At 34.5% G+C, this 15,883-nt stretch overlaps 1 protein-coding gene across 1 annotated transcript; it reads left to right on the top strand.

Moving 5' to 3' along the window:
* Positions 1-1,355: 1,355 nt before the first annotated feature.
* LOC147074513 (uncharacterized) lies at positions 1,356-13,226 on the top strand. The gene is made up of 3 exons (XM_085943508.1): positions 1,356-1,603; positions 4,619-4,769; positions 10,969-13,226. The coding sequence occupies exons 1-3, from the start codon at positions 1,515-1,517 to the stop codon at positions 11,251-11,253; spliced, it is 525 nt and encodes a 174-aa protein (XP_085799634.1). The 5' UTR covers positions 1,356-1,514; the 3' UTR covers positions 11,254-13,226.
* Positions 13,227-15,883: the final 2,657 nt, after the last annotated feature.

Genomic DNA, 15,883 nt, shown 5'->3' with positions numbered 1-15,883 from the left:
ATACATAATGAATAAGTACTTACCAACATACTTGGTTCATTTTATGAGATTTTAAAGACAAGGCTTTAGCATGTATTCATGCTTTTATCTTGACCTCCCGGGCGGATTCGGGTACGAAAAATCGCACAGGCGTAACGAAAAATAAAGTCACAAAAGTAGCTCGGCTGCGAGAGACTCCAGTCGGCCACGAACAGCGCTTCGGGAATGACGGTAAACCGGTGCCCCGCAATTTATTTTATTTTCTTTCTAATTTGGACAAAGGTATTCAGAGAATCAGTAGGCAAAGCATGTTCAATGTTTAATAATTTTAGCCGTCAGGGTTATTTTACCCAAAGCTTTCCCAAATCACCCACAATCCATCTGTTTCATAGTTTAGGTCCATTGTCATGTCGACATAATCATGGTGACGTGACTTAACGGTAATCGAATATAAATTGATAAAATCGATTGGCAGTATTAAAGATTAGGTCGCAGTATTTAAAAAAAAATGACCACTGAAACCATTGGTTTCAGAGCGTGGCGCCGGGCTATCATAATGTTGGTAGAATTATGGTAGAAAATAGATTTAAATAGGTAGGTACAAATAAAAACATTTAAAAATTAATCACTCGGAGTTGAACCGAAAACCGGAAAAACTGTTATTTATTTCGGAACGAAAACCGGAACCGAACCGATATATATTTTCTTGAAACGAAAAAATAACGGTTCGAAGCCCTGGTTTTGTCCAGATTACGCGCATCTCGCCGCGAGTGCATGTGGACATCTCAATGAGGTCACTTGTATCTCGACTGCGTGCGAGAAGTGACACGCAGCGATTACATGTTGACGGTTCAATGAGGTCACATGTGCCTTCAATGCGCGCGAGTTAAATCGCGCCACGTGGACAAGGCCTTAGTACTCGGCCGTAGTGATTTGGCGGGCGCGGCGCGGCGGCGTCTTGCGAAACTCAAACGTATAACCGTGTGTATTATGCCCGAAGAAAGACACTGTCTACGAACATTTTACACACGGTTATACGTTTGAGTTTCGCAAGACGCCGCCGCGCCGCCCCCGCGCGACCACAACGTTATTGCACTTAGAATCCGGTACAAGATAGGTAATTTGAAAAACGAATACCTACAGTAAAACTAGTGCGGGTTTTTTTTTGAGACGATATCTAAAAAAATATCTCTCGACTTCGATTCTAGGCGAAATGCTTGAAAAAGTGGCTCCGAACTTCGAAGAAAACGCATAGGTGACGAAAGATGGCAGCACAATGGAAAATTTTCTTTATTCTGGCAATTTTTATTGAAACTTTACGGGTATTCCATCAGTTTTTCGCTTATCGGAAATTCGCAATAAATTTCCACACATTCACTCCAGTACTTTCTTGGTGGGCGTTGGTGAATCGAGATTGCAGTTGTCTTCATATATTTTATTCCAAAAAATCTTATCGCAGGGAAAATTTATACTGATCACAAGGCATTGGGCGACATTTTATTTCTGTGAACGATTGTTTCGATCTATCCGTCATAATGTCGATAGTTTCACGATTGCGCCACCATTTTCCGTCGAATTGGGAGTACGTGGGTGACACTCAGTATGACAAGGATAAATACGCACTGTGAGTAAGCTTTGATGAATTATCATTTGTGTAAAATTGCTCATTTTTGTTCCATTTAGGTCCCACTTAGGTACCCATTTGTCAAATGACATTCAACTGACTCGCGAGAGTGTGCACCTACCTAGTGTAATTGGATGAGTTTTAGCACACTTTATCAGTCGTGTAAGAAGGCCAAGCGGCTTCAGCGTCGACCTATAACTTCATGGGTCCCAGGTTCAAATCCTAGGTCTGCCAAGTACACTAAGTATTTGAGTCAGTATGGACCAAATAGGTTGAGTAACAATCCATTTCTCGTAACATCAAAAATTTGCTAACACAAACCTCCAATCTTCGATCTTATTAGGATCGGACACTGTAAATCGTGTCTCGCGTTCGAATCCTGGGTGTGGCAAATTCTCATGTTATTTTTAATGTGTGTTTGGACTCAGGGAGTATGAACACAATGATTTGAGTGAGTGGCCAACGCCTATTTCTCGCAAATGCCCAACGAAATAGTTCCATTTGTTCTGTGAATAAACTCCTAGAATATTATAAGTACCTACAATATATTTGCTTGAAACTCAACATGCTGGTCTTATAATTTTATACTTTAATTATAAATTAATGTTAAGTATAGACACAATGACAACTCAATTTCTTACATGTACATATTATTAATAATTGTTAATTTGGTAATTGAGATCAAAACGATATGGAGTAAAGTACCCTTTGTTGAATGTATTTCAATTAAGGTTGTTTTTATGTCACGTCGTCGATGTATTCACTTATAAATTACCTATGCCTACACTTCCTTTAACCCTGTCTATTTTTCGCTAGATGAATGCATCGGAGGGCATGCACAATGCAAACCGGTTTTAAAATGGCTGTTATTCGTGATTAAAAGTGCTAGCGCACGTAGATCCATCACCCATGAATTTCAGTTGAACATTCCCGCAACTCGTATTTCTTCGGAAAGGTTACTGAGAATAACTTGCGAATCCATTTACGTGTATTATCTATGACATGACGAAGTGAAAACCTTGATGCACAGGCGAATGCGTTCAGCAAATTCAGCTTGAGCCATACGCAAAACTACTGTGTTGAAAGTTGAAGTGAAGTGGAAGATTAAGTGATCAAATGTAGACATAACACTAGCATGATGTTGAACAGAAATCCAATGATGGTGGAACTCAGTGCACCGGCACGTTCGTCATGTTATGGAATAATATTATGTCTAGTAATTAGTTTAGTTATCAATGTATTAATAAAGACTGCGCCAAACCATTGTATCATTATAGCTACCTTCAAAGAAGCATAAAAACTAACCCGTAGAGGCAGTAACAAAATGTATGTTAAGAAATAAATATGTTGTAAGCTCTTTGTTCGGGACTTGATATCCTACCGCAGCTCCCGTGATGATTGTCGATCTCTATAATGCCGTACCATGTAATATTTTGTTATAGATGTTAAAATAACTTCGGTGGTTAAATAGCGTCAAACAGTATTTAGATTTAAGAGTTCGTTATTGCCGCGGTAGTTGACATGCGGCGCTCCCTCACCCTTGCGTTGCTGTGTTGGGCCAAGGCTTCCCGATGAAGCCGTTCCCTGCCAAAATGCATGAGTGTAGACATACTTATATACAGGGACGGCTCGTTCATATGCACTGCGGTACTGCAGCACCCCCAAGCAAATTGAGACAAATGTAATATTATCATATACATAAATTTTTGTACCTATATCATATGTAAATATCAATATTATTAAGTGTGTAATCAGCTCGCCCGCGCATCGATACATCCAATAATATTAGCTTACAATGCGGTAGGTACTCAATTTTGCATTGTACCGATTTCAATAGAATATTCTCGAGTGGGCGAAGGAGGGCGCGGGTAGCGGTGCTTGCAAATGGACGCCTAATAGCCGGGTCTACACTCGGGACTTTTCCATACGTCTCACGAATTGAACTCAGGGCATGCGTCGTCGACCTTGAAATCGGTTTGAAAATGGCCGCCATTTTGTGATGAAAGTACTAACGCACTGCGATCCGACCGGCTTGGATTTCTGTTCAACACCCCAGCAGCTTCGTATTTTTTCGGTAAGATTCGGGTCGTTCGTGCAGTTGGCTGTCAGTTGCGTTGTCAATAAATGTATTTATTTGAGTCTATTTGATCATGTTGGATGCATTTTAGAATTGGAATATTACGATTTTTTGCAAAATGTAATACAAAGTGCACCGATAGATGGCACTAAACTAGTTCCATGACTGTTTTGTCGTTAGGACACACTCAATTATGCTTATTTATTACAAATATGATTGTGATAATAAGTTTAAAAAAATAACTAATATAATTAAGTATTTGTTATTCCAAATTTTACTGTTTTCTTTTAACTTTTTACACTCGTTTCCCGTACGCTCCGTGGTGGCGCTGTATTACCGTGAATAATTTTATTCATCACCTGCGAATCTATTTCGATGTATAATCTATGACTCAACGAAGTGTAAGCTGTGATGAACGAATGTAGACAGTAAAACGGATTCATCTCCTCTGCGCATGCACAAAACTTCTCGGTGTAAAACCAGAATTTAAAAGTTGAAGAGGAAGTCGGCGTTGAAGTGACTAAATGGGGACGTAGCTAATCGGTACTGCTAATCACAGTTCAATTTCAGTATTTCATCGTTTCGTGCGCCACAGCGAGGAAAGAAATATAGCTATAATGATTTATTAACATTGTTAAAATTTATTTCTGTAAGCAATTTATGCAAAGTTCTTAATTTTAATTATTAATATAATTAATTATTTATATTTAATTTTGATGTAGTAAAATATAATCCAAATAAACATTTATTTTTAATCAACCGCAGCACCCCCAAATATCTTATCCACGAGCCGTCACTGCTTATATATAATAATTATAATAATATAATACTGCATTGAATTGTTTGAAATGTCAGGGGTTGATTGTTCTTTTACGCAATAGAACCTTGTATTTTCTACAACTCAGAAGTAATTTTGTTGTTTATTATTTTCTCCACAGATGCAAGGTAGCAAATGGGAGTAGCGAGTACATATTGATTACGGCACCTTTTCTGTCTATAACGGAAACCATGAATGTTCACCGAGTTCAATACCCAGCGGCGTATTTACGATTCAAAATGAAATCAGAACTGGAAAGCGACGGAGGCATAGTAAGTCAAATTAGCAGTTATAAGATAATGCAGAGTAGATTTACTCGTCCACACCCATTATGTATAACTCTTACCAATTCAGTATAAATTTTTTAACACTGATCGCCATGGGGGTCACCGGTGGCTGGCACTGGGTTGGTCTAAGAAAGCCGTGGGGGTCACCGGTGACTGGCAAGGAAGACCTACTTTTGAGTTGATTTTCAGCGCCAGCGACATTAATAAATTATAATTCGACCTTAAAATAGCACAATGCTCTCGTCAACGCATATGGACAGGTGACCGGCAAAATGGCCGGCCCGGCGCAATATAATAAATTAACCTGTTGGCGCCACGACGGACCCATCATAAAAACCAATATTTACTTAAAAAAGTCATCAAAATGAAAAAAAAGCATTCTTTCATAATCCATCAAATACCTTAGAAACAAATGACATTTTTTAACTATTTTAAGTAAAACTAATTGACGATCAATGTGTTAAGTTAATAGGGACAGACTAGTTTTTTTTTATTTCAAAGGTTTTTTTTTCTAGTAGGTACTTATATAAGGTAAGTCAGGGGAAGATGCCAAAGTTCACATAATTTATTCGCCCATCGCTAAATGTCAGTGCAGTACCATTTTAAGATCTGTAATTAGTAACGGAGGATACTAGCGAGCATGCTAGGTGCTGGACCTGTCAAATTTGATATTGAAAAATTTATTTACACATTTACTCTAAATATTCTTTTAAAGATTTGATGTTATTCATTGTTGAGTTAAGTTTCATTGAATAATACACTGTTTCTGCCATTACATTTTACTATTTGAAATTATGTTGCATACTGGCATTATTTTATTTCTGGCAAATGGGGGAAGATGCCATTTCGAATACTTTTGGTCATTCACTATCTCAGTTGTTAGTATTTTGCAAAGCCTCATCTTTAATCATTATTCTATTAACATCAAAATGTACTTGATATTGTCCTTACAGATAAAATGCCTCAATATGTTGGAACTTCCCTGTGGTTAGAAAATGACCTGAAACTTGCTTTCACCTTGCTTATTTCAAGCAAACCGTGAAGTGTGAATGAAATTTTTTCCCACAATAGGATGGAGGACCAGTACTCCTAATTTTAGATGGTCACTCATCACACATGAACAATGTCAATATGCTAGATTTTACTGCTAGTAATTTCATAATTTCGCTGTGTTTGCCATGTCATACAACCCACTGGTTGCAACCACTCGATTGCCCTTTCTTCAAGCCGCTAAAAGTGTATTAGAATAAAGTTTGTGTTTTTTTTTTGAATTCGTAACCATCTCAGTCTCCTATTATCAATCAGTACCTAGGGACGGCAACTTATATGAAAGTATGGTGAGGCAGGCTGGTAATCAAGTTATGGTAGCACTTCAACGTGCGTCACATTGACTTTCAGTTTGCATTGGTAAATCAACATGGAAGGTTCACCTGAGCTAGGTAATATTCAGTAAAAATGGTTGTGTGTAGTGTGTTAAATTGTAAAAACGACAATGAAAAGAATAAACGCTTAGGTTAATTTTATACATGTTAAAATAATCTCGGCTGCATAACGCGTGCTTAAATTCGTTCCGAATTACTCTGTTTACATAGCATTACACAGCAGTCGTGTTTGTATTGCTCAGGACCGCATTTAAGTGAACGCATTGATTATTAATATTATAATTGAATATAAGAAACATATTTTGATTGTATCGTATATTTGAGCATTGTTATATCATTGTATGCGGTGATACTTTGATATTATTCACTGTTAATTCTTCGTGGAATACCAGTACACAAGATTTTTTAAGATTGTGAATAATGTGATATATATTTATTTTGTTTACAATATTAGTTTTTGTAAATGGATTGAATGTTATTTCTACATTACTTTGTACTGTATTGCCTATTAAATTTAGTGTATAAGTTATGTGCTGCTAAAATGCAAATTTATATTGACTGAACCCAATAAAGTAGAAATAGTAAAAAAAAATCATCAAATATAGGTACCTATTTATAAAATTGTCACAAATATTATTTCGAAATAGATAACATCCGTGACAAATGTTCAATTTTATTATTCTATAATAAAATTATTGATGACTGTACACGCGTTGAATTGAAGAGGCATTTCCTGCAAACCCACTTATTTGCACATCTTACTGAACTAGCCTTTTTGATAGTTTTAGTTAAAATTATCAATTTATTCAAATTATTTGTATAAATCACCAATTCTACAATATTTATGATCAATACATATTTTAAATGTCAACATAATAAATGTAGGTAAGTAGGTTTTTACTATAAAATAATGTTTTAAAGAGATTTTGATAGTTATATTTTTACTGATAAGTACTTTTTTATGTTTCAATGAATACCGGTATTCAATAAGATACACCGAAAAACCGGTATTGATATTTTCATTCGGTATTGCAATCCCTAGGTAAACGTTTTGTGATATGTGATTTTTGTTTCTTATTTTTAAATGATTAGTTGATGTTATTAATTCAAAAATTTCTTATTAATTCTCTTAATATTTATCATAACAGAAATTTTGGAAAGTTGTTTATATCTCTATATATATAAAAATCTCGTGTCACGATGTTTGTGGTCAAACTCCTCCGAAATGGCTCGACCGATTTTTATGATTTTTTTTATGTATATTTGTTAGGTATGAGAATAGGTCAACAAGTATATTTCATACCGCTGGGTAATTAGGGTATCTCTATCCAGAAAAATTTTCTTTTATTTTTTTGACAATTTTTTTTTGTATTTTTTTTATTATTTGGCATAAAAAAATACCTATAACCTCAAATTTTCACTTTCCTACCCCCATCCTCCCATTTTTAATCGCGATTTTATTATTTTTGTATGAACAAATTTAACCGTCGTTCGTATTTCAAACAGAACGAAATTATTTATGTTGTTGAATGACAGATGGCTCTACGTCCAAGAAGAATTCAAGAGAAGCGTCGCGTCATTTTGACATTTCATTCGGCAAATCACAACGCAGTGCGTGCAAAATTTTGTACGATTTATTTTAATTTATCTATTTTTATGTGCGTGTATTACAGTGCACAATGCCAGCAAGACGCAAGGGGGGCCATTTGGGCCGTCGAACGAATAAAGCAACAAACACGCAAAATAGTAGAGTAGAAAGAACAGACGAACAAATCCAACAAGATAACAAAAACGTGCGTGTAAGCATGTCGCAATTGCGTGCATCTCAATCACAAGAGGCACGAGCTGAACGAAATCAACAACGACAATTGGAACGGAGCCAAGCGCGCCGGTTCGTAGTTAACATACGCAGAGCAAATGACCGACAACGCCAACAAGTACATCGAACATTTACATCCGCTTCTTTCCTTCGTCTCGCATTCGAGTACGAGCCAGATATTGAATATTCCGCTCATCCGAAAGTGCTGATTGGTGCTATGGACAAAGAATGTCCCCATTGTCATGCGTTCAAATTCAAACATGAGTCAGCCGGGATGTGTTGCGTATCAGTAAAAGTGCAACTACCAGAAATTGAGATACCACCAGAACCATTGAACAGCTTGCTCATTGGCACGGTTCCAGATTCAAACCTGTTCCTGAAGTCCATTCGCACATTCAATTCATGCTTCCAAATGACTTCGTCCGGAGCAACAGAAATAGTTCACAATACTGCGGCAAATGGTCAACAATTCCATTCTACGTTCAAAATCAAAGGTCAAGTATACCACAAAGTAGGCTTATTGCTGCTAATGCCAAACGAACCACATACATTTTTACAAATCTACTTCATGGGCGCGGAGGTGAGGACATCAATCATGTGGATGCACGTTGCGGCTACAATAGCCTCAATTCACCTAATGCCAGGCGCATCGTCGGCGAACTGGACGCCCTGTTGAATGAGCACAATGAATTATTGAAATTCTTCAAAGCACACATGCACGAATTGCAGTGACAATCACGCTATTGTCATCAATCCTGATAAAACACCAGCTGGAGAGCACGTACGTCGATTCAATGCGACTGTTGTTGACGACATTGCTGGAATCATGGTTGGCGACCGCACATCGACGCGAGAAATCGTGATTCGAAGAAGAAACAATAATCTGGAGTTCATCGCTGACACACACCGTTCATACGACGCTCTCCAATATCCGCTAATTTTCTGGAAGGGACAAGACGGATATTGCATAAACATTAAACAATGAGATCCTGTCACAGGTAATTCATTCATTATGAACATCATTACTCATTTTGAATTGAGAAAATGAATGGTTGATGTTTTTTTGTTTTTATTGGCGGTCATCGTCTACAGTGCTCTATTCCTCTTTCTGTCATAGATCCCATCCCCACACACTTACGATACATTCGTTACTTTTTATTTAACAACCAAAATATTCACTAGAAATAATTTATATGGCAGAACAACGTTTGCCTGGTCAGCTAGTATTATATAATATTGTAAGTATATATATTATATTGTAGTATAACTTAATTAAACCCGAACTAATTACAAATATTTAAGTTAAACTTAATTCAGGCTGAATTAATTACAGTGATGTGATATTTGCAAGAATTTAATATTGTGTTTTCTATATCTTAATGTAAAATTTATTTTTGATTGATATAATATGACATATATTATCCTTTTATAATTTTATTTACTTTAATTACTTTATTGCTATTATTATAATTACTTTATTACTTGTATTACTTTTGAAAGACATATAGAGTTAGTACCTAAATAACCTACCTATCTTTTCATAAATTCCCAACTTTCAAATATAATTATACTAAAATCCTAACAGTGTTGTTATTTTAAACCTTCCTTCGCTGAACATTATTATATTATATGAGTACGTAGTAACTACGGTCAAAGGGCCAACGTAAATCCTCAGTGATGCCCTGCATTTTTTTATCGCGTCGCTTTTTCTCGTAAGTTGTCAGCTGTTGTCGACATGCTTCATATGGTTGCATGAGTAACCCGCTTCGTTGCCTATCTCTATATTTATAACATCTATGATCAGTACTTACTGATTCTAATTCTGACATCAGCTTAATTAGCCTTTCTGATGTGAGTGATAAAGAAAACTATTGTGCTATTTGCAAGGGATATTACTATGATAAAGGAGGCCCTACAGTTGATTGGATTGCATGTGTAAGGTCCCAAAAATGCCTCCATGCAACATGCACATCCAATCCGGCCATTTGCGACCTGTGTCCGAAGTCTTAATTTTTTATAGTTTGTGGCATCTTTCCCCGACGAAGTGAGAGAAGATGGCATTATAACTTTTTTTTACGTTCCAGTGAATTTTTTAATACCATTTAACTACTAAATATTATAATAGTGTGTTTTTCTAATATAACAATATTTTTATTTTAAATATTAACAAATTATTTCACAATCAGTAATCAATCAGTCAAAGTAAAAATTAGTATTCCATCCGACTTACCTTAGGTACATATCGTCGATGTTTTGTAAAAAGGGCGAATCAACCATTTTGGCGAAATCGAGTTTTTAATGAAAATACAATATGTACCCCACTAGCTTTGTTGTGTAAAAACGGCGAATTTTTATCTCCACAGGAAAGTACTTAAAAACGATAATCGACTAAAATTAAATTAATTAAAATTACGAAATAAAAAGCAAATGTGACATATTAGGCCATTTAAAATATTATATAATAATACCTATTATAATGACAGTATTCTTTCTAAGCTTTATTATAAACTTGTTAGATATTTATAATCATCTACAGGTAAAAAACAAATAAATGTCAAAAGTTAAAAACCCTCCTCCTGTAAAGTAGCATTTTGGTTGATTCGCCCTTTTTACAAAACACCGACGATATCTGATGTGTTTTCACATTGTGTATGTTTAATAGAGACAACTTCCCACATTAGTTGTAAACTTCGGACCTATAAACAGTTTCTGCAAAATACAATGTTCTGTCACAAAAAAAAACTTTATCTCTGTTTAGTGTTCGACTAGCATTCTTTGCTGAGCGATGTTCAATGTCACCACACCCTAATGCGTTAAAACAAACATCTGTTTGAGCAGTGTACGCATTCATAAATGAAGAAAAATAGACAGGATAGAATTAATTAACAGTGTCACCTGTGTTTAAGAAAAAAAAATACTGGGAAGAAACAATATTCAAATATTGACTTGCATTCTTAATTTATTCATGTATTTTGTTTTCCAGAGGAGCCAGTATCTCCTAATTAATAGAACCAATTTGGATATCACCCTCCTGTTCAACTGCGATCCCAGGCGAGATGGAGTGGGTAGTCTAATAGCGCAGAGCACCATTGTTGAATCCATTAACTCTACTTCGTCTCCAAAAACTAAAGCCGTTGTAATCTTGGAACAACGTGATAGCGGGAAGTTTGATGATGATAAATATCCGACGTATATTATTACATTTGGTTCTGATGAATCTGATGACAGTATCTTGGTAAGCCAAATGAGGAGTTTGGCCATGGCATAGAATCTTTGATGGTTACTAAACATTGTGACGCCGAGATCGTAACTATAGATATCTAGTTATAAGAATATAATAGAATTTGACATGACATTTAAATACACGGGCATATCATTACTAACTTGTTATTATTAATGATGTATGGATACTTTCTTTTCCTACAATACTTTTGTATAATCCCTAGATATGTATTATCATATTTACCTGTGGTTTTTATTCATAAAATCAACATGGATATAATATGGGGATCACCTTAGATTTGAATTCTAAAACATTACAAACAGCACTCATGCTGTAATAAAATTGTACACTTGAATTAAAAAATGGTTATGAGCAAGTTGATTTCATTAAAAATAATTTTGAATAACAGAAACTATGTTTTGCGTAAATAACAAATTAAAATGTCACATTCAATAAACCATTTAAGTGCCAATTTTGAATATTGATGTCACTCAATTTGTTTTTGCTTAACATTGATATTTTTTGTTGGATTTTTTATTGTCATTTTGTATAAAAATTCCTTCAATACACAACTTTTATACATTAATTGAATCAAATAATACAAAGGGTTCTAGCAATTTTTGCGTGTATATCAGTGTGCCCTCGTAAATTTTCCTTTAGAACCAATAGTCTTTATTAGGTTCAGTTAACTTACATATCGGCTCCATGTTATATCAATCAGTGGCAAATGGTGGAGGTAGACCGGAGATCTGACATAAATAGTGCACACAAAACTTGATCTCTATTTGTTTTCATTAACCTAAGAATACAATTTGCAGAGATTTGATTTTCAAAATTCAATTAAACCCTATGACCTATACCCTACTATGAGATAAAAATAATCTTGTAAGTATCTATAAAATATCTAGATTTATACGTGATTTTAGATATTTTATAGAAAGAATATATTTTTTTAATCTTTGTCTAATTGAATTTTAAAAACTAACCAACAAGATCTGCAATTTGTATTCCCTATTCAATGAAAACAAAATATTATGTTTGACTGATTATGTTTAGTGTGCATTAATTATGTCAGATTTCCACAGCCTACCTTCACCTTCGCAGCCGATATCAATTCACATCGCAGTAGATGTCACGATTTTTATTTAATATTTTTTTAGTAGAATGAAGATCCATTTCTGTAGGCATTTTTTCATGTAAAATAATATATTAAAGTAAATGAAGTGTTTCATTTTTTAGTTGATTGTGTGTTGGGTGGCACAATGTTAATCATATCATTTATACCCCGTTAACACGTTCATGGATTTACTGCTGACAGTACGTATTATTGCGGCCATAACAAAAAATGCACATGTAAACACTTATTATTGTGTAAGTTTGGATGCATGAATCAATTACATTTTCACGTGGCATTTGGACTGTGCGATATCTGCGCCTGCACAATAGAACGGTAGTGACGATTCTGCCGGAAAAAAATGAATTACACCGCACTCATTTTGACGTCTACCGATTTTCACGACCTGTCAAATGCTACAATAAAATGACAACATCGCGTCTCGCTTACTCTTGAAGAATGAGTTTGATGAGACAGTCGGCACTTTTACTTGTAAACAGTTATTATCGCAGTAGTTTAAAATACACACTATTGGTGCAAGTAAATCCATGCATGTGTACAGGCACTATTAATTTACAATTCTTTTCTAAGGCATATCTATAAACAAAATAAATATCGTCGCTGTAGATGTCAAAGGACCCAAGCCACAGATTTGGCGAAAATGAGTAAAGTACACAATAGCATTTTAAAATCATCAAAAGATGCAGTGTTCAATGGATTTAAGCCACAAAACTCTTTTGACTACCACACACGTGTGCCAACTGTACATTTCAATATTCAGTGGTCAAGAGATATAACACATATAAGTTCTAAGATACTATTTTTTTAAGTTATTTGTGCAAAATAAAAAAGGGATAACACCACAAAGTATATTCTATGTTCAAAGTTTCACCGTTATATCTTTAAAAACAAAAAAAATTCAATAAAAAAATTTTACTTTTTTTTGTCACAAAATCTTTGCGCGCCTGTTTCTCAGCATTATGATTTTGTGGACTGGCTCCCTTGACATCTACAGCGACGACATAGGATGTATGATATTTTTAGTCTCTTGAATGTTGTCTGACCACGATTTATTATTTTTGCAGTAAACATTTTTATGATTGCTTGATTTTAACATTAATTTCTTTTTTCCATCATTTATGTATTGTATTTTTAAACTGCAATGATATGCCATATTTTTTCTTATGATCTTTTAATTGCACTAAATATAAGCGAAATAAAATCTGAAGTAGATACATACTAACCTTACTTTATATTATATTTTTAGTTTTTCCATGGTATTAACCTTTTCTATACCTTACGATATTACTATGGCAGTATCTGACAGGCTGCCGATTTTTAACCCGCACGCTGAATGTAGAGCGAAACTCTTACTACAATATTACTGTAATATATACCGATAATTTGTGGTTTAGCATTTCATAATTATTCAAACATGTCAGTGTGTTTAAATTTTTAGATTATGCAAATAGTAATAGTAGACGGGGTGGTAATTTAAGTTTAAAGTCGGATGAGATAATTCACGAAACTTTTATGTGCGGCCTGTCGATCACAGCCTCATAGAGCGAGAAAACTCGCTGAAGGCATAGAACAGGTTAAGATAACAATTTTTTTCATAGGCATTTGATAGGTTTTTTAAGTTGCATTTTTATTTGATTTTTGTGTGGAGTTTCAAGTTTTTGGAAATGGAAACCTCAATTTTATTATTTTATACTTTTATTGGTATATAATGTTGTGTGCGTGTCAGTATTGTCAGACGTCCCGGTTTAAAATAGATTGTCACGCGAGGGACAACTAGAGCCTGTCTTCTATATGCTGGCGTGTTGGTTTCCCCGCCCGCTGAAGCATCAACTCGTTCCTTCCCATTGAAAACTTGCAACAGTTGAACGCGATGGCACGATACTTTCCGTGTGACGTGTACGCCAGTTTATAGAATACAGACTCTAAATCCACGATTATTCAACAAATAAAACGCTTCGGATACTTGGCTAATTTCATTTATTAAAATACCAACATCTAATTGCTATGCCGAACGGATAATTTCTCGGATGAATTTAAAATGACCAGATGTAAAAAACAAATGTTCTATTGAGTTGATATAATCGGAGTACCTCATTTCAATATGCTGAATTTTACCAATACATTAAGCAGCAGAAAGAAACTCTTCAGCCAAGATGAGTGAAAGAAAAAATATTGTTTAATATTATTTTGATAAGTAATAGGAGAGTTTTGTGGTTTGTGTTGTCATCTATGATAGATGTTATAGAACTAAACAAGAAATATTGAACTATGCGTGTCTTTTTTTAGGTTGTCCCGCTTTTTGTTCCTAAATCCCGATTTTATTAATTTCACATTGTAAAAATCCCGATTTGGTAAAATAATTATCTGGCAACGCTGGTGCATGTAGTTCATTATTTATATGTGCTTTCAATATTGTTCCTGCATATATTTTTTTACGAAGTATTATTAAATAAAATAATTACTATACAAAACTTACATTTTTTTTTAACTCATTGAAAAATGGTTTTTATGTATATAGTGGGTGTACTTATTATAAATAGAGGTACAGTTAGAATCTCACCCTGCCAATAAAAAATGGTTATCGAAAACATCCCATTTATTACAGAAACAAACAATTTATTCATTTATGCTAGTTATTATTTGAGCTTCATGAGAATGAATACATATAGATACATACACAAAACCGATTTGGAAGACCCTAAAGTTTTAATTTTTCATTTGTCATAAAACTGCATTATGCAAAACAGAAAATGAAAAGTTTTTACGGCCATCTTTGATCCTGCCATGTTGGTATAACATGGTTTAGTTTTTGTCGATGGCCACTTACTGAGCCTCGATAACCTTTATACAAAACAATGTTAAGTAGTTTCAGAACATATTATTCTTTACAGTAATTCATAAGATTACATTTGATATATTACATAAATTAGAAATATAAACATCAGTGCCGTGCAGTCCGTAAGATACTGTGGATATGGAGCATGCCCAAAAATATTTGATTAAATAATATATATCGATCAACACCTATGCAAAAGGTCGTTCGTAACTGCGTTTTTGGATATTTTGACTTGATTGCCTTTATTAAATAATTTTCAAGATAGTCAAATGATATCGAAAAAAAAAACAAACATTCAATCAATATTTTATAGGCATAACTAAAAATTTACAATTCCATCATTTAAATTAATGGTGTGGTGTCATTAAAATTTATTGAAATCATACTACTTACTGAAAAGTTACCATTTTACAGTTCCGACCTTATACAGGGGGGGGGGGGTGTTAGTATGTATTATGCAATTGGGTGGTATGAAAGAAAAAGATGCAATTAGTTACAAATCCTTTGTTGCCCAAGTGGACAGTATTTAAGTTATGTGTATATTTTATGAGTATATGGATTTTGTTTGACAGCATTTCATTTCCACCAAAAAAGTCACCGTATGCCACTGATTAACATCTATATCAATTTCTTTTCGCATTTCGCTGCGCTCCAAAATAACGTGTCTGGAAATTTTTACATATGCAGTTAGTTGACTGTATCAC

The sequence above is a fragment of the Rhyacophila brunnea genome, unplaced genomic scaffold (assembly GCF_057557595.1).
Source record: "Rhyacophila brunnea isolate RB1 unplaced genomic scaffold, BYU_Rbru_1.0 scaffold_16, whole genome shotgun sequence".
In the NCBI taxonomy this organism is placed as follows: Eukaryota; Metazoa; Arthropoda; class Insecta; order Trichoptera; family Rhyacophilidae; genus Rhyacophila; species Rhyacophila brunnea.
This window is presented reverse-complemented; position numbering and strand designations above follow the sequence as displayed.